Source organism: Aulonocara stuartgranti (assembly GCF_965226115.1).
Source record: "Aulonocara stuartgranti genome assembly, chromosome: 5".
In the NCBI taxonomy this organism is placed as follows: Eukaryota; Metazoa; Chordata; class Actinopteri; order Cichliformes; family Cichlidae; genus Aulonocara; species Aulonocara stuartgranti.
Window position 1 is genome coordinate 13446478 of NC_138943.1, and position 20702 is coordinate 13467179.

At 37.5% G+C, this 20702-nt stretch overlaps 2 protein-coding genes across 3 annotated transcripts; both read left to right on the forward strand.

Annotated features, from left to right (window-relative positions):
- Positions 1-2634: 2634 nt before the first annotated feature.
- Positions 2635-16305, forward strand: LOC309707050 (rano class II histocompatibility antigen, A beta chain-like). Its single transcript, XM_082534139.1, has 4 exons — positions 2635-9297; positions 12168-12458; positions 13191-13469; positions 15387-16305. The coding sequence occupies exons 1-4, from the start codon at positions 9246-9248 to the stop codon at positions 15524-15526; spliced, it is 762 nt and encodes a 253-aa protein (XP_082390265.1). The 5' UTR covers positions 2635-9245; the 3' UTR covers positions 15527-16305.
- A 1152-nt stretch (positions 16306-17457) lies between these two features.
- Positions 17458-20702, forward strand: LOC309707049 (rano class II histocompatibility antigen, A beta chain-like). Of its 2 annotated transcripts, none has more exons than XM_082534137.1 (4): positions 17458-17755; positions 19036-19326; positions 19851-20129; positions 20257-20702. In XM_082534137.1, the coding sequence occupies exons 1-4, from the start codon at positions 17701-17703 to the stop codon at positions 20394-20396; spliced, it is 765 nt and encodes a 254-aa protein (XP_082390263.1). In that variant the 5' UTR covers positions 17458-17700; the 3' UTR covers positions 20397-20702. The 2 variants fall into 2 exon arrangements, with proteins under 2 accessions (XP_082390263.1, XP_082390264.1); XM_082534138.1 differs by lacking the exon at positions 17458-17755 and adding an exon at positions 18518-18910.

Genomic DNA, 20702 nt, shown 5'->3' on the forward strand with positions numbered 1-20702 from the left:
ATTGTTGTCCTAACTAAACATTAGCTGTTGGACAGATGGTCTCAGATTTGATTTTCTGCAATACTTCATGGTTGACTCAATGACCACAAGGGGCTATGATTCCTATGTAGTATGGCTACAGATCTTGCCCCAATCTTCACCTTTTCGCCACCCTACTGACAGATGCTGGTGGTGATACGCTAATATGCTATTATTTTTGTGGCTGTGCATTATGTCCAAACCTGTCCACTTTGATCCAAAAGATATTGTTCCAGAACCTTTGCAAACTGCAGATTGGTAATACATTTAAACAAGATGTATTTGTTTAATATTTGTTAATTTGTAATATTATGAACGTTAACATGACCTGTAAGGTTTGAGGTGTAGCTCTTGGGTTTTTTGCAGTTTGACCATTAAGCATTGCACCATCTGACCTTGATCAGTTAATCAAGCACATTTGATTAGCTCTACAGACCCTATAGAGTCCTGTGAAAAATTATTGCAACAATTTGTTAAACTAATAAAGTATAATTGTACTTGTACTGGTAGTAGCTCTAGTATTAACCCACTTTCCTCCTACAGAAGGAGTACCATCATCATTGATAGGAAAAGGCAAGTAGTAGTGGTTATAGCAATTGTAACTAAACTTAGTACTTGTTGTAGTACTGATAGGAGTGGAGTGCTACTTTTAGTGTAGATATTGTCTCTAAATATAACTGAATGCATGATAGTGTTGCAATTAAGGGGGGATATTTTCCTGAACATGGTTTGTGGAGCCAAGTGGACAAATGTCAGTACATCTGAGCAGTTATATAGAAACAGCAGTGAACAGGAGTAACCTCACACAGGGTCCGACTGAAGGTTGAAGACAACAAGATGTAATAAAAAGGAAACTCCTCGACAATGGCCCTTAAAGTTGTGTAACACCTGCAGCTCAAGTGTTTCATGAACAATATGTTCAGTTATTCAAGAACTGTCAGCTGTCATAAAACAAAAATACCCAGAGGATCTTCAACTTTAATGACGCTCATATTATCAGCACAGCTCAAACCGAATGGAATCTGAACAAAACTGCAGCAACGGGATGTAAGTGAATGGAAGCTAATATTGTCAGATCTTAACAAAACTACATTTTGAACTAATTAAACACAACTCTACTGCATAATATGTTTCTCCTGAGTATTTGTTAACATGTTCATGCTGCGAACTTAAAAAAATGATAATGTGTCAGAACTGCTTCCAGCTTGTGCTATATGCTCCAATAGGTCAAGAAAATCATTTAATGCTGCTTTAACATAATGCAAACAAACATTCATGCATCTTATCTTTTGTATGTGAACAGATGACAGATACTTCTTTAGGATGATAAGTTGTCACCTTGCAACGGGAGCGAAAACTAGTTCATTTACACATCAAGAAATCAATGAGGAACCTGTTTATTCATTTGAAGTGATTTAGGTTTGGGGCTAAATGTTTTCCAGGTCCCTTGTATATATTTGGCTCCTCCTCCATGTTGCCAGATGTTTGCAGTGGGTGATAGGTGCTGCTGCAGGCCTGCAAGTTTGGCATCTTTTATTTCAAAGCTATGGAGTTGTCAGTGTGGAGTTTGGCTTTGTCTTGCTAAAAGCTCACCTTTACAGAAAAATATGTCATCTGGATTTTTGAAGCAGTTATTGCTTTCAAAATATCTTTCTATATAATTTTGTATTAATGGGACCTTCACAGATGTGGAAGTTACCCATACCACCTGTAATAATACACTTCCATATCATCACAGATGCTGGCTTTTCAACTGTGTGCTGGTAACAAGCTTGATGAGCCCTCTCCTCATTAGCTCAGAGGACATGGTGTCAAAAATAACTTCAGATTTTAATTGCTCAGAATAATTTTACCCTTTTCCAAGTCCATTCGGACTGAGCTCAGACCCAGAGTAGATGGCAGCTTTGCTGGATCGTGTCTATGTATGTATTTTTCTTTGCATGGTAGACTTTAATTTGCACTTTGGGCAATAGTGACAAGCTACCCGCTGACAGTGGTCTTCACATGTCTTCCTGAACCCATTGCAGTGCTTTCCTTTACTATTTATTCTGTCAAATAATTTTTAAATATAAGATTTAAATCTTCATTCTATTTCAAACAGTATCCAGAATTATTTTTGTCTTGAGGGGAAGGTCCCAGCTCTTAGGGCAAATGTGACCTCAGAATTTATCTTTGAGGAAAAATTCTCAATACAATAAACAATAGTTTAGTGTAAACTGAAGATGTCCTTTAATACACTACAGATCCCAACCTACCTAAGAGGGCAAAGCTTTCTAAAGCTTTTATCTCCTGATGTATTATTATAGATACAGGGATACCTTCACTGTCAAAATAGTCATTCAATTCAATTCAATTCAATTCCATTTTATTTATATAGCGCCAAATCACAACAAAAGTCGCCTCAAGGCGCTTTATATTGTATAGTATATCCTATAATAATAGATACAGAGAAAAACCCAACAATCATATGACCCCCTATGAACAAGCACTTTGGCGACAGTGGGAAGGAAAAACTCCCTTTTAACAGGAAGAAACCTCCGGCAGAACCAGGCTCAGGGAGGGGCGGGGCCATCTGCTGCGACCGGTTGGGGTGAGAGAAGGAAAACAGGATAAAGACATGCTGTGGAAGAGAGACAGATGTTAATAACAGGTACGATTCAATGCAGAGAGGTCTATTAACACATAGTGAGCGAGAAAGGTGACTGGAAAGGAAAAACTCAATGCATCATGGGAATCCCCCCGGCAGCCTACGTCTATTGCAGCATAACTAAGGGAGGATTCAGGGTCACCTGGTTCAGCCCTAACTATATGCTTTAGCAAAAAGGAAAGTTTTAAGCCTAATCTTAAAAGTAGAGATACTGTCTGTCTCCCGAATCCAAACTGGGAGCTGGTTCCACAGAAGAGGGGCCTGAAAACTGAAGGCTCTGCCTCCCATTCTACTTTTAAATACTCTGGGAACAACAAGTAGGCCTGCTTTGCCTGCACTGAGGAACAAATTGCAGTCATAAAAACTGCAATTTGTTTCTCACTGATTATGAAGCACTTCATTGAACACATTAGTCAAACAAGTCTAATTAACCAATAAATGTATATAAATACTCGAATTTTAGACAGATGAATTTTAAATACTGCAGAGTGGAATATCATAAATGGAAACTGCCACAGTGAGATGAGAAAAGCTTCAGGCAATGGCCATTTATGATTCATGACTAGCTGGTTCCATCACATCGAGGTAAACTTTACCATTAACAGCTTGGCTCAGGATGATTAATCCCTTCCTTATGAAGGAAAAAAAACTCTGTATATGGCTGGTCTAGGTTTCCAGCATTTAATAGCTACGAGTGCTGCTGCACTGACATTTATAGACTGTCACAATTCACCACTGGTTTATACAGTGACAAACATGGTAGGTTTAAGTGAGTAATGTGAGTAATGTCAGAACTTACAATACCTTTAGAGAGAGAGAGAGAGAGAGGGAGAGAGAGAGAGAGAGAGAGAGAGAAGCAGTCTGTTTATGAGCTTTCTGGGACAAGAACACTGATAGTGCTGCACCGATTGTATTCATCAATAACAGCGACTTGGTGAACAGCTGACACTGTTATTTTTCAGAGGTCTCTGTGTGTCTCTGACCAGTGCCTGTACAATGTTTTAAATAAATGAGAGACCTTTATTTTCTAACTCATTTCCTCACCTTGCAAAACAAATGCATGTTCAGCAGATCACCGTTTCACTTTACAGTACCTGGTTTCTGTTTTTGCTCAAGTTAGAAGCCAGCAACAAAACTTGGGTGGAAAGGATGAAAAGGCTGTGATTGTGGAAAATTTCTTTCTTTACAATCAAAAACTCAGATGTTTTGTGCCACTATCAGCATGAGGTGGCTGGGTTGCTTACAAGTGCAAACATCACTGAACACAATGTCTTTGAGCTATTATGTCATCATCTATGCAACAAGAGTATACAGTGTATATATCATGGAAACATTCACTAACAGGGAAAATTGGCACAAACAGATATGCTATCTCCAGTTTTGCCTGTGGTGTGGTTGGCAGCGTGCTAACTGGTGAAGACAGTCAACACCTCATATCAGATATCCTGCTCACATTTGCCATGTGTTCCACCAAAATGAGAGACTGCAGGTTGTTTAGGTGCTTTTCTACTATTAGCAAAGATCTACACTAACAAAGCAAAAATAAATTAATAAATGTCCCAGTTTTTAACTCTAGCCCTGCAGTAGACTGGGTGTTCCCTGCCTTTCGATCTATGGAAACTGAGAGGCCTCCAACCCTGAATAACACAAGGGGTTAGAAAAACAGCTGGCTGGTTTAACTAATATATGTGTGTGTATATATATATATAGTTAATATATGTCACTGAGTGGTGAGAGAATGAAAGTGATTGAATAGTTTTATCTGTAAAGAAAGAAGGTCCAGATAAGGCAGGATGGATTTATGAGCTACAGACAGCTAATCAGTTGAAAAGACCAGTGACTTAAAGATCAAATCAAATACCTTCTGATGGCTGAGCACTGCAGCATTGCTGCAGGAATAGCAAATGAGCTAAAAAGAGAAAATGAACAAAAACTGCAAAGACCAAAGTGAAAAAGGTGAGTTTTCCTAATAAACATAGCTTACAAAAGGACACATTTACATAGTATTACTACTCGTCCTGCAGTGCAGATATCAGAAGTATTTAGCTGAAATCAGGTACCAAGTAGAATGACCTAAATCAAGCATTTTGATTGCTGGGAATGATGTTTGTATATTTCTGGTGATCAACAAAATGTCTTTTCTGTCTTTTCACCAAAGAGACTACAAAAAAGATACATAATAAATCATTTGTAAAACGCAAGAAAGACCTTTGCAAGTTAAAATTTCTAAAAGGATCTGTTGGGTGGCATGTGTCAAAGGTGTGTCAAAGGTGTGTCAGAGCGTCACCAGAGTGACAGCAGCCGATAGAAAACAGACTGAAATGTGTCATTCAGGCTCGGTCTGAACTGTTCAGTGCGTGAGTCGAACTCTACAGCAAACAGCAGCTGCATCAGAGGGGGTTAAAGTACCAAGTGCACTGACGTAAAGGCACACACCCGATAGCACTGGGGGTCTTTGTTGAGAAAACACTATTTGTCAAAGGTGCAGTAATGAGTGACAACAGAGAAGATTTTGGAAAATATATTCAAATTAAATGGTCATTTCCAGGTATAGAGAAAAGGCCTTCTGTAATGCCTCCTGTATGACTTTGTATTATTTTTGTATGAATTTGTAGTGAGGGTGTCAAGCATACTGGCCTCAGACCAGAGTCAAGCAGCTACAGGGTTGATTTCAGCCCATTGGATGGCTTAGCAAAGTGGGACCCTGTCCTGGACCTCTGATTTACTTCTTTGGAATTATGAGATACTTATGTTCAAGTTCTTGAGTGCCTTTAAACTTCGTTATTTCTATTTCTTGGTCCTTGTTTGATTATGTTAGTTCCTCTTTTCCCTGTCCAGTCTGTGCCAGTCTCATCTTTGTCTTGCACAATGTATCCCTTCCTGTTCCCATAATTATCTGTGTTTTATCCTTCTGTCTCCCCCTCTTTCCCGTCTCTGACTTAAGTTTGTATGTCTTAGTCACTTCCTATTTTATTTTGACAGTTCCTTGTCTTGTGTGAATCACGCTCAGTTTTGTTTCCCCTGTTTCGTCAGTTAGATTTTGTTCAGCTGAGTTCACAGGTGTGTTCACACTGCCCACAATTCCCTCCTGTGTATATATTATCTGCTTTCGGTTCTTTGTAGTCTCCACTCAGATGGTGTGTGAATGGCTGTCTATTAAGCCTTAAGTCAGTTTTGATATTTCGATATTACATCACCATTTCGAAAATTAAATGTTGTCTTTACATACTTTAATATTTATTTTGATTTTATAGTAAACTGCTATTAAGGTCATTTAATTGTTGCATTTTATTTCAGCTGTTGGGCCTTGAATCTTTCCTCCTTGATGGTGTGGTGGATGCCATAAGCTGCTGCTGCTGCTTATTTTTGGTGTCTCCTTTCAGAATCAGGCTGTGTAATACTAACTGTGGTAGTGCAGATGGTTGCATGTGGCTGTCCGGGCAGAACACATTTAGGACTGAACACCCTGCTCTTTCTCTGTCTCCCTCCATTACTTCTCCACTTCTTCTTACTTTTTTAGACCACACAATACTGCGCATTCAAGCGGCCACTCACTTAGCTTAACCTTTAGCTGTCTTGTTACAAATTCTGTTAGCAAATGTGATTTCCCACTGCATTTCTTTTGTTCTGGTATAAGGCTGGCAGAGTCTGTAATTGCAAAAAGGAAAAAAAAAGACATTGCATTCTCAAAAGGTAAGAGAGATGATTGTTGCAGTACTGTAAATTTAGCTGCAGTGATGAAAAACAGGTGATTTGTTTCATTAGAAATCTCCCACTTTGTGATGTTAGCTGTCTTATAAGTTCATGACTTTGAATGATAAGTTCATTCAAAGTTACAATCAGAAAAATCACCATGATTTTTTTTATGTCGTTTAATTTTCGTCTTAGAAATTTCCAGTTAACCTAATCCCACTAACTGCGTGTCTTTGTACTACGGGAGGAAGCCTGGAGTACCTGGAGACAACCCACGCAGACACAGGGAGAACATGCAAACTCCCAAAGGTTAGTAAAAACAAATGATTTACTAACAGCATATCTTTGTAATGAAGTATTGGAAGTAGATTTGGTGTCTGCAGTGAATATTTGGTCCACATAATGAATATTTGGTCCATATAATGACATATATTAGAACCATATAAGGACATTGCATCAGTAATGTGAAATCTAAATGTATTTATTTTTAATGTAAATTTGATAACCTGATGTGGATGAGTCAAAATAATTCGCTCCACCAATGACTCATTGGTCTAGAATTCAAAAGTGGAAAATATTAATGAACACAAACACATATGAGAGAGGACAGATGAAAAATAAGCATCAATAGATTATAAGGTTGCAACTATTTTAAGGACTCATATGAAACTGCATTAAATGCTGATCTGCTTTCTTAATTGTTCCATGTCTAATCTCTTGATGGTTTGTGGATCAGTTTCCCATAACTGTTCTTGTACTCGAGAGTTTGGTGAACTTTGTATCATCAAAACAGAGCTTTACACTAGACAGGCAATCAGCATACCCACATTTAAGAAGTATATATTTTAGCTCTAGTATATATAGAACTGAACTTAAAGCAGTATATACTTTAATATACTGCAAGTTTAGTATTCTTTATATACAAAAAGAGTGCAGTTTTAAACAGCTGAAGTAAGCCAAACGTTTGCACTGAGGAAGCATTATGCTCCTTGTTATTTTTAGAATTCACTAAAACATGTGAGATGTGAAAACTGAGATGAAGGGCTTCTTAGTCAAAGTCAGAATCCAAAAACTGAGCCCTGGTGCATAAAGCGCAAAAGAGAGAGCTAAAACCATGAGATAAATAAAAAGTTGGTCTTACTTTTTGAAAGGTCAGCAGTGACATCTGGTGGCCTTAAATAGGAGTTGCGCATTTTAAGAGAATCACTGGTTTTAATCAATGGATAAAAGGAGGCTTGCATAACTTACAAAAAGAGTCATTTCTTCAGAACACTAGGCCTAAATAAAGTCACTACCTCATATCACAGATTTACTCATTGTTTTCCAATAGATCAATATCTCTGTTTTCAGTGAGTATGAATTTCATTTGTAGACCTATAGACCTGTTATTGTATCCAAAAACTGCAGAAAAATCATTTGCACCATTTGTTTCTGCTCTGCTCAAGCAGAGATCTAATACAGAGACTAACCAGACATGTACCTCAGAGCAGGCAGATATTGAGGGAACTTTTATTTGACTTTTTATGGGGATGAATCTTCTATTGGGGATGAAAACAGAAGCCATTTATATGGATACACCGTAATAAAATGGGAATGGTTGGTGATATTAAAGTCCTGTTTATGGCACATTAGTATATGTGAGGGGGCAAACTCCTCAAGATGTCTGGTGACCATGGTGGCCATTTAGAAGTCGGCCATCTTGGATACAACTTTTGTTTTTTCAATAGGATGAGGGCCATGTGACACATAAAACTTATTGGTAATGTCACAAGAAAAACAGTGGTGTGCTTGGTTTCTCCCGTACTCCATATTATCCATTGTTGATCTACACGTCTCTTGCTCTCACCAATGTCACGACACACACAAGTGCCATAAGACACTCTCACAAACAAAATCACAGTTTTGTAATGCAGTAATGCAGCATGCTTATGGGAAAGTAACATTAATCTAATTACTTTTTTTGCAACAGTAATCTCTTACTTTACACGTTACTTGAAAAAGGTAATCAGATCACAGTAACACGTTACTTTTAACTCGTTACTGCCCATCTTTGCAGGTAAGCATCCTTAATTTTTCTACAGAATGTAGTTTTCTTTAGATTTTACCTTTTCCAGAAATCCATATATCTCATACATCACCAGAAATACATTCTAGAAACTACCAGAGACGGGAAACTGGAGCACCAACAGCAGTTAAACATGAGTTGAATTTAGGGTAATTATCAATACAGGAATGACAACAATCTACTGGAAAGCCAGTCCTTAAATCCACAGTGCTAGTGAGAAGATGAGCGACAGGCGTGGCAGCTAACCCGAGGATGTTGCAGGAGCCAAGAGGAGGCGAGACACACTTCTGCCCACTTCCCACTTCTCAGAGAGAAAAAGAGGAAGTCTTTCTTTCAGCTTGACAGCTGTTGCTTTCACATTCTTGTTAGTGTTAATTACAGCTGCTGTGAGAAGTCAAACTGTTTTTCATGATCTGGATTTTTTTTTCACTTGTTCATTATGAGTTTATGATCATGAGTGAGTGACTGTTTGAGGTCAACAAAGAATCCCTGTGAGTGTCTAAACGCAACGTTACAGTTTATAGCAGGTATAAATAGAAAACAAAAATAAATGCACAGACATTTTAAAAAGGGCTCTTTACATTTATTTTCCTCAGCCGGTTGTTTCATTTGTGAAAGTTTTTTAAAACGCTTTTACCGTTGCAAATCGTCGGTGTATAAACAGATTTTAAGGAGAAATGCCTGGAATACTAGATAATGAAACAGCACCAGGTTCAGAGTGAACTGAAAGTATAAGTGTATCTGAAAGGAAAGAGTCGTTCTCAAACGCCACAGCGGTTGGTTTAAAAACCAGCAACAGGGGTGCCTCATTCTGGTTTCAGCATGACCCGCTTCAAGTACTTGCTTCTGTGTTTCTTCTCTTTATTTATGGTTGGTGAGTACTTTTGCTATTTACATGAAGCACATTTTCAAAGGTTACTATATACTACGGGGTATAGTATATAGTACAAGGTTATGACTGTACTGCACTTTATATGCTAACCTTAATATGACCACAAGGTCCAGTGTTTACACAGTGCTGGTGTACATGCTGTACTTTGTGCCATACGTCTTTTACGTTAACATAGTGGATTTATTTGAATGGAAGCAGACTATAAATTTCAGTTGTGTGGCTCTGTGATCACAAACCTTGTTATCACGATTCGTAACACCAGCGCAAGACAGCATTTCTGCTCAGGTCAAGTTCCCCATTTAGATGTTTGAATTTGGGGAAATGAAACAATCTAAAGCTAAATCGAATTGACTCTAGTCTAAGTAAATACATCAACTTTTATACACTGGCCACAAGATTTTTACATGAAGTCTCATTGGTGTGCAGTGTTTTCTTCAGTAATGTTGTCAAAACGCAGTTTGAAAAACTTTAGTTTTAGGTTTACCACGTATAATGTTTCAAATTGATTTAGCTAATGCTACATTCACATCAGTAACCTCACATGTTCTGTCTATTTTCCTCTACGCAACATTAACCAATTATGTCCTTCTCTTTCCACCCAGTCTGCGTCCATTCTTGTCCATAGTCTCGTTACCTCCCGCCTTGACTATTGTAATTCTCTCTTGCATGGTCTCCCCCAAAAATCCCTCCATAAGCTTTAACTGGTTCAAAACTGCTGTCAGAATCCCTTTCTACCAGCACATCACCCAAATCCTTCAGGAACTTCATTGGCTCCCTGTAAAATTCCCAATAGTGTACAAGCTTCTTCTGCTCTCCTTCAAGGCCCTTCATAACTTTGCTCCTTCTTACCTTTCTGACCTCTTAAGCACTACTTCTTCTAGTTCACATTTCTGTATAGCTGCATATCTCATATTTCTGTATAGTTTTTTTTATTTCATATTCTGTATAGTTTTTCATATTTATATCCTGTTCATAGCCTGTACATAGCTTGTACTCACTACAGCCTGTACATACTTATAGTTATAGCATATTCATAACATACTTCATACCGTGTGCATTATAACATACCTTAATAGACCCATTTCTGTAATATACTCACATATCTATATTATTGCTAATATATATTTGTAATATATCTATATCATGGCTAAAGCACTTCTGGATGGATGCAAACTGCATTTCGTTGCCTTGTACCTGTGACATGTGCAGTGACAATAAAGTTGAATTCTATTCTATTCTATTCTTCTGCCCACTCACTTCGATCTTCTTCTTCTTCTTCTATCTAGCTGGCTTTGCCTTCTTTATGTATTTCAGGGCTATGCGAAGCAGAGCTTTCAGCTGCTCTGCCTGTGGAACTTTCTACCCCCAGATTAAAGAAACATTGGTTCTCTCCCCCATTTTAAATCTCAACTCAAAACCTGAATCAAGATTTAAAATGTGAGAGAGAACCCAAAAATCTGTTCATATCTGCACATTCACCGTGAACTTATTGTTTATTTGATCTTGTGTTTAATTTCATTTATTTTCTTATTGTTCTTCATTTTGTCATTGTTCTATGTGTTTTATTCTATTGTTAAGTGTCCTTAGGTGTCTTGAAAGGTGCTTTTGAATAAAATTAATTATTATTATTACTATTATTACTATTAAAAAGAAGCTTCGCAGTTCACACATTTTGCAAAGCCACACAGAAGGCCAAATCTGACACTTTGTGTTGTCTGTAGCAAAGTCAGGGCTGATTGACTGGCTTTCCTGTTCTTATCTACAGGAATTCATAAAATGAAGAAACAGATACCGTCACATTGGACATTATGTTTACACAAAAGAAGTTTCAATGTGAACATTTTCAAAATGATCAAGTGACTCCGCCTGCAAATTCAAAACTCATTCATTACCAGAGAGCTATGGCGTTATTTTTGTGCCACTATTCTGAGCGCAAGTAAAAAAAAAATTGCAGGTGCAAGTGTTGCATTTTGAGGAGAATTTTAATTTGAGCGACGAAAAGCTAAATTTGAGTGAACAAAAATCATTGCTGGGTGCAAAAAATGTATTTCAGTGTTTGCTATTATCCACACACACACAATAGCAGCCTCTCTCGCTCAGTTTTTGCATTTGCGCTTGCTTGCAATGTGTTGCTCGCTCTCAACATTTCTGCCCATGCGCGTTCAGCTCTTTCTGTACACCGTTATATTTGTGCCACAAAACCAGCCAATCACAGACTTGGATGCAAAAAAAAAATCTGATTGGCTGTTCTTGTCTCCAATCAGCTCGAAATGACGAAATGCAATATCCCAGAATCCATTTCGTCCAAAACTCAAACGAGGCAGTGGCGGAGTTTGAAATATTTCTCTTTCTGGGTCACAAAATAAACTGAATTCATTCCGCACGCAGCAATGAATTTTGTTCACTCAGCTTTTCTTTGCTCAAAATAAATTTCTCCTCAAAATGCAACACTTGCACCTGCATTTTTTTTTTTTACGTGCGCTCAGAATAGTGGCACAAAAATAACGCCATAGAGAGCGCGCTTTAGTTCCTTTTATACTGGCAAAAAAAATCTAAATTTGATTGATGAAAATACTACATTGAACAGAGTGTGACCTGGATTTACTTGTCCAACCCAGTGGGACAATACCTGAGCAAATGAGTGAAAAGCAACTTTTGAATCTGCTTTTCAAGAGCACAGCTGCACAAGCTCCCTGCTGAAAGGAGGCCTTATCTTTTCTACATGTGAGGAAGCACTCTTTTGGCTGGAAGCTTTGCTGAGGGTTGAACTACTCTGAGCTTGAAAGTGCAATTAAGGCACAGAAAGACAAATCGGTGTCAATTTTTGATTAACCTTTTCTTTTCCTTTTTAGATTGCTCCATTAATGAAGATGGCTACTTCATGTTTGCTGATTTTTGGTGTGCTATGCACTCCAGAGACCCGAAGACAGTGGAGTATCTGATCGACTGGTATTTTAACAAAGAGTTTACGATGCAGTACAACAGCACAGTCGGCAACTGGACGGGCCTCACTCCAGCTGGATTAATCACAGCATCTCGGTTTAATGAAGACAGCGCTGACATTCTGCAGAGAAAAGTGGAGAAACAGCTGATATGTGTCGATAATGTTGATGTAGTATTCAACATAACTGTGGAAAACATGGGTGAATATTCAAATACTAGATGTATGCGTTGCTATCAGTAGAGAGAATATTATATATATATAATACAAACATTTTCTTCCAAATACAAAAAAAATCATGCAATGTGTTACAGTGTTTAATGACAGGAATTATAATGATAAAGAACTAAACCAAAACACTTGGACAATCTTAAACCTTCCTTTTTTGAAATGACCTTTTCTTTAGTATAGGAAGTAAACATATTACTCCTTCCTGTATTTAAAAGGGCTAAATTACCAAACAAATGATCCCAAATTACAGTGCAAGGATCCATTTATGTAGTTTATCATCTTAAAACAGCAGAACAAATATGGGTGTAATAACCCTCCTATTTTACAATCATTATTGTAACAGTAATACAGCAATTATACTCTAACATTTCAATTGAAGAGCAAAACCCCAAACCGTGAACAGGACTATAAATGATAGCACGAGCCTAAAACTAAACACTTCCATTAGTACTTTATGATTTGCTTGGCCGTGATTCTCCCTTAATACCTTTATTTCAAGTACCTGATAAAAATGTTCAATTTTTCTTTTTTTGCATTTAAAAAAAGAATTAAGTGCATTTTCAAAGACTATTGTTTTAGATTTAATTGTTTCATGACAATTTTGAATTATATCAAACCAGGCATCACATTGCAACATTGTAAGAATCATTGGTTTACAGAATGATGAATTTCATCATTAAAGCTGTTGACCTTCTGATTTCAGCTGCACCCAGCATGACTCTCCAGGAGGGAGACCACACTTCCAGCCATAACACAATACTCGTGTGCAGCATTTATGACTTCTACCCCGAACACATCCTTGTGACTTGGTACCTGAACGGTCAGGAAGTGACTGAGGGTGTGACCATAAGTGAAGTGATGACAAATGGAGACTGTACCTATCAGGTTCACTCTTATCTGGAGTGCACACCTATCCCCAAGGACAGAGTCACCTGTACGGTAGAGCATGTTAGCCTAAAGGAGCCCAAGAGTTCTTACTGGGGTGAGGACAGACAAGATCATTTTAGTCAAAATGCTGTTGATAAATTCAATCATTCTGCACATTAATAGTGTTCTTTTATATATATATATATATATATATATATATATATATATATATATATATATATATATATATATATTAGGGGTGCAACGATATTCGTATCCATATTGAACCGTTCGATACAGTGCTTTCGGTTCGGTACGCATATGTATCGAACAATACAACATTTGTAATTTATTTTATCAATTTTCCTTCTGACGATGCTGTCTGTGTTGAGCGCTCAGTGAATCTGTGTTCGACTACTCCGCCTAGGCTGCACTGTCGAGCGCAGATCCACTGAGCGCTCAACACAGACAGCATAGTCAGAAGGAAGAGCGCAGGGCAAGCTAGCGAGACAGAAGTTAAGCTTTACTTGCAACAGGCAAATTGAACCTCATTCAGATCTGGCGTTTGGAATTATTTTGGTTTTCATGTGACGTATGACCCTGAAGGTAAGCGAGTCATGGACTAAAGTAAAACAGTATGTTGGATGTGCCATGCAATGCTCAATTACATTGGTGTGAACTAGTGTGTTAGCGCAGTTAGCTCGTTAACGTGTTTGCTGTCTAGCCCCATGCACGGAGCGATCGGCGGTAGCTCGTTAAGGAGATTTGCCGTGTTGTGGCGTTAAGGTCATTTCAACGAGATTAACCTGAAAGCACTAGTGGGAACACAACGAATATGACTGCACATTTACGCCGACATCATCCTAGTGCAAAGACAAAAACAACAAGCATGCTACTAACTTTAGCCGAGTCATTTAGACAGCTGTTAGCACATGATTCTCCTTATGCTGCTGAGAATATAGCCCAGAAGAAGCGGATAGTATAGCTTTTATTTTGGAAAGAGCCATTTCTCTGTAATAAACTCTCTTTTCCAAAGATGAGTGATTCCTCAATCAGATACAGGGCTTGCAATATCGCTAGCCCGACGTCCCGGAGCTAGCGATTTTTTCAGTCGGGCTACCAAAATCTATCTCTTCCCTGCCCGTCGGGCTATTGTAGGAAAAATATATGTCAATGCTTTTGCATTCTTTCAGAAATGTAGCTGGGTAATTATGTCATTGGCATCGGTGAGCCACTGTCAATATGTGACATATTGAAGTTGCGTTTGAATTTGCGCTTGTTTTTTTGCTTTCACTTTGCAATCGTGCGAACTGTGTATAGAGAGCGACAGCACTGATCTGTGAGTGATGATAATTTGTGCACCAATTCCTCTGACATCGTCTTATTAATCGTTAGCTTACTATGCAAACATGACGCAGCAAGCTTAAACATGTGAGAGGTTGATCGCGCAGAGAATCGCTGAGCTTATGTGAGTGAGCGTGTAAAAGCATTTCAGTTCTGCTGAGCCAAATAAGACAGGTCAGGGTGAAGAAGTGACAGCCAAAGAAAAGCTTACCACAAAACGGAGAAGTTATGACAAATCAGACTATAAGGCAAAAAGAAAGTGCAGCTTTATGGTTTCATGGACAAAAGAATTTCTGTGGCTGCAATATGATGAGCTAAATAACCAGGGCTGCACATAAGTGGTCCGCAGGTGCGCATTCGCTGTCAAAATAAAAAACACGCACAAGGGTTAGGGTTAAATTTAAATACTGTACTTTTGAGTTAAAATATATATTTATAATTTTAATAAATGACAAATTAAAAATGCATGAACATTTTTTTGTATCGAAAAAATATCGAACCGTGACACCAAAGTATCGAACCGAACCGAACCGTGAATTTTGTGTATCGTTGCACCCCTAATATATATATATATATATATATATATATATATATATACATACATACATACATACATACATACATACATACATATATAAGCACTGTATTATCAATCATTATGAATATGTGTCCTGGTGTTTTGTTGCAGATTCTTCCTTGAAACAGTCCGACGGGAGTTTTCTAACTGGAGGAGTTTGTGCTTTGCTCTTGGGAGCATTAATTTTGTCTTTGGGGCTGATCTATTACAGAAGAAAATCCTCTGATCCAACATTTTTAAATACTCTATAAACTAAATCTACATATAATGATTTAAAAAAACAAAGAGAAAATTAAAATCTCGCCTTTTTTAACTTTATTACAGATATGTTGTTACAGAGTGTTTGTGGGTTTTTTTGTTTTGCTTTGTTTTTTTATTTCTTGTGTGCAGCGCTCTGATGCATTTTTAAGGGAAGTTAAAAAAAAATTAAAAAATAAAGTAAAGATATTATAAGTGATGTAAAAGTACCCTTACTACCCTTAATAGTTATATGTTATGAATTGAATTTTATTTTATTACACACTGAATGATTTTGTGTTATGTCTGTGAAGGTTCTCAGTCATACAGGTCATCGTAGTCAAAGGAGCTTGCAAAGAAAAGCGGCTGGACTTCTTTAAGTTGCTTGAAGACGTTTCACCTCTCATCCAAGAAGCTTCTTCAGTTCAGATTTTGTGTTATAAAATACACCCCAATTTAATCACTGTCCATTTACATTTTTTTCTTTGCAATTTGAACTTTCTGTGAAAAAATGTTATGTACAACTTTCAAAGCACAAGAACAGATCTCGTTGTTTGTTTCATTAGTGTTTTCCATGTAGCTTCACAAACACTGACATTATATCACATTTAAGAGTTGATTATAAATGCATTTGCAAGATGGGCATAGCTTCTGAGCCTGAAGTGTCTGAAAACTGCATTCTTTTTAATGGACAGTAGGGGGCAGTCCATCAGCACAGGAAAAAGAATGTAATTTTGTCTTCTTCAAAGATAAGACAGATGATTATTGCAATAAAAAACTGATTGCATATTTAGATGCCTGACTGTTTTAAAGTTGCAAGCAAAGGCATCACGGTGATGCTTTCACGTAGTTTTTCTTTTGTCAGAGACACCCCAAAATTGCATAGCGTATACCGAGTTTAAAGACTGATTAATTCAGAAAAATTACCTCCACAATATGAATGAATCAAATCAACCGTACACCTCTGTCATAGTGTCTTTATATATGTACTGATATGCAGTACATGACTATGATATGCACTGATATTCTTTTGTCGACTTCCTCACATACTACCACACGTTCCTCTTTTGTCACCCTATCACATGCTTTCTTGAGATCCCAAAGACACAATGCAGTTTTCCATTAACAATCTCCAAACAAACAGTAGTAGGTTCATTCTTTTTCCCATGAATCCATGTTGCTGTTTGTTTATTGGCAACTTCTCTCTTACCGGTAAGCTAGTTTCAACAATTCCTGCCCATATTTTCATTGGATGGGTGAAGAACTTAATGCATCAGTAGATACTACAGCTTTAGGCATATCATTTTTTGTTTGTTTGTTTCATCTGTACCACTAAACCTCTTCTCCACCACTAAACTTGGTGAAATTGTGTCGAACAATCTAGTTAACCACACTTTCATAGATCCATACCTCCACAGGTACATCCTACACTGTCTTTACTCCATCAAATCTCCTCTTCCTCTCATTTTATTCATTCATCAGCTCCTCAAAATACCCTTTTCACCAACTCAACATGTTTCTCACTTGCAGTCCCATCTCTATCCCTAATCACCCAAACCAGTCTGATCCAGCCACACTGATCCAAATGTGATTTAACAAAGATTTTACACCAAATGTCCTTCATGGCACAACCCTCCACTTGTATCCCAGTTTAGGACCACTTATAGGAATACACTGGCTCGTTTTTTGTGCTTTCTTCTTTTACCCCGACAACTGCTGCTTTCAAATTGTTGTTACTGGTGGTTACAATGTGGTGTGAGACGTCTGAATGTTTTTCATGAACTGGTTCATCATACGTTTGTAGTCAATGACTGCCTGTAAAAAAAAAACAAAAAACAATCACCATGAATGCCTCATTACAATTTTTAGCAGATAAAACTAAAAAAATGAATTAAATGCATATGAATTTCACTTTTTTTTTTAATTCTTCAGTGCAATTCTTCAAAGTACTTCAGTGTATTGTTATACATTTTTAAGGTTGTTAAACTGCTTGCACTGTTACACAGTAATGTTTATTAAAACAATTTTAGGAGAAATGTCTGGAAAGAAATAGTGAACAGAACAAAATGTGGATCGGAGTGAACTGAAACTCTAAGTGTAGCTGAAAGAACAGACTCGCTCAAAAACTGCACACAGGCTGGTTTGTAATTGAATTCGTGCCTCAGTCACGCCTCATTTTGGTTTCAACATGAACCGCTTCAGGTACCTGCTGCTGATATGTTTCCTCTCTCCACTTGTGGTGGGTGAGTAATTCTTTATTTTTATCTATAGATATCAAATCACATATACATTGTACGTCATTTTTAAGTGTTTTTCATTTCATGCAGTAGTAGTGACAGTTTCAACATCTGCACGGCCATTTGATAGATTTGTAAAATGTATAAACCTGTCCTTTAGCATTTTTGGATCACATTTAAAGGCATGCAATCAATAAGACTTTACACATATGCAGCTCTGAGGAACACATTAGTGCAGCATCAACGTAAAATAACTACGTGTTTAGCAGGTACAGTGTTTAAAACCCAAATTTTGATGGTAGTTCATTCAGTTATGGTGTATTTCAGTCTAAACCACTGGTGTCAAACTCACTGTCATTCACAAGGGACCAAATGCGATCTCTAATGGGCTGAATCTACAAAACAATTGCATGAAAACCCATTAAAATATTGTGCTTTTCCTTTTATCTTAAAAAATTTTATGAGTTTCAAAACACATAGAGGTCCGCTTAAGAAATATCAACAATGTGTCTCACGTTTTCCACATCCCATCATTATTCAGTATCCGAAGAAACTTTTTTGCACAGCTTCTTGGCTTAATAGTATTTCTTTGTTAGTGAGACGACTATGCAACTGACAGTGATTCAGGCCTCTCACTCAGACTGGGTTAAAAAATCATTGTCATGATGTGAAATGTTGCCGTTTCACACAAAGCTTCTCAGTACAAAGTGAAAAGTATATTTTATTTAAAAGTCCGGCTCAGGCAGTTACGTATGTTTTCTATGCCTTATTCAGATGCACACTGACAGACTTTTCCATAATTACCTTAAAGAGAAGCTGAATACAATGCCACTGTGTACAGGAATCTATAAAATGAGGAAACGGTCAGCCTCGTGATGTACGTTACATCAACATAAAGGGGTTTTGAGTGTGAAGATTTTCTAATTTCCTATTAAAACACAGAGGGAGCCTTGTTGTTGTTGTTGTTCTTATCAGACTTTCATTAATGAACATAATAAACTGAACAGAGTGTGACTTGGATTTAACCTGTTCTATCAAATGTGAGAATATCTGAGCACAGCAGCAAAAAACAGTTTTGAATCTCAGCTTTTCAAGGGCACAGATGCACCAGCTCACTGATAAGAAAGAGAACTTGTCTCTTCTTACAGGGAACACCACCAGGTTGATAACAGTTCAGATTTAAATACGAGGAAGCTGTTTTGGCTGGAAACTTTGTTGAGGGTTGGCTGAGCTTGAAAATCTTGATTGTAGTAAATTTCTACAGCACTTCTTTCTTTTCCTTTCAGATTGCTCTGTTGATGAAGACGGCTACTTCATGTTTGCTGACTTTTGCTGTGTTATGCACTCCAGAGACCCGAAGACAGTGGAGTATCTGATCGATTGGTATTTTAACAAAGAGTTTACGATGCAGTACAACAGCACAGTCGGCAAGTGGACGGGCCTCACTCCAGCTGGATTAATCACAGCATCTCAGTTTAATGAAGACAAATTTGATGTTGAGCAGAGAAAAGCAGAGAAACAACTGACTTGTGTCAATAATGTTGATGCAGTATTCAACGCAGTTCAGGAAAACATAGGTAAATATTCAAACACATTAAATTAGATAGTACTGTTAGTACTGGAAGTGCAGAGTTTTCTTCAAAATCTAATGGAAAAAATGTGACTTCTGACAGACAGTTTGCAAAATGTGCGCATCAACAAAGACCCTTCGAGCAGATAGTCCAGTTCATACAAGCCTGCAGAAACTTCCCGTACTTTCCGTTACAAGATCTCTCAGAGCAGGCACAACACCATTCACTTCCTCTTGCAAAGCTTTTCACAATAAAACAAGATAGTTGTACAATGAATGCTATATAATGCAAATGCTCTTTTAAGGAATTTCAAAACATTTTCTAAATACATTAACCATCATTATTTATGGATTATTACTATTTGATATGGATTTCAATGTTTTTAATATTTCAAAACATTTTAATAGATGATATTTTTAACCTGGTTACAACCAAATACGTTGATTAACTAAAATAAATAACCAGTTATTTATCGCTGGTTTACAGAATGATGAATTTCATCATTAAAGCTGTTGACCTTCTGATTTCAGCTGCACCCAGCATGACTCTCCAGGAGGGAGACCACACTTCCAGCCATGACACAATACTCGTGTGCAGCGTTTATGACTTCTACCCCGAACACATCCTTGTGACTTGGTACCTGAATGGTCAGGAAGTGACTGAGGGTGTGACCATAAGTGAAGTGATGACAAATGGAGACTGTACCTATCAGGTTCACTCTTATCTGGAGTGCACACCTATCCCCGAGGACAGAGTCACCTGTACGGTAGAGCATGTTAGCCTAAAGGAGCCCAAGAGTTCTTACTGGGGTGAGGACAGACAAGATCATTTTAGTCATGTGCTGTTTGCATTTTTCTATAAATTCACAGAGTCCTTTTTTATTTAAGCACTGCATTATTAACAGTTATGAATATCTCTGTTGGTGTTTTGTTGCAGACTCTTGCTTGAGACCATCTGAAAGGAGTTATCTAGCTGGAGGAGTTTGTGCTTTGATCTTTGGAGCATTAACTTTGTCTTTGGGACTGATCTATTACAGGAGAAAAACCTCTGATCCAAACTTGTCTGGTTCTCTATAAACTAATCATCTTAAACTATAAACTATCATCTTTTAATAAATCATCTCTAATAGTTGTTACAAAACAAAATTAAATAACTCAACATAGAAGAAAACTTTGATAAGTATATTGTATATTTAAAAAGTAGCCTTGATCGATGAATCTTTAAAATTTTTACTTTATGTTTATGTAACATTACATTCAGTGACAGTTAATGTGACATAGTTAAATTCAGTTTTAATCACCATACAGCTGCATGTCACTTGTTTTATGTACGCAGCTACATAAAACAAGTGACACCATTACGGTCACTGTGAGCTTGCAATG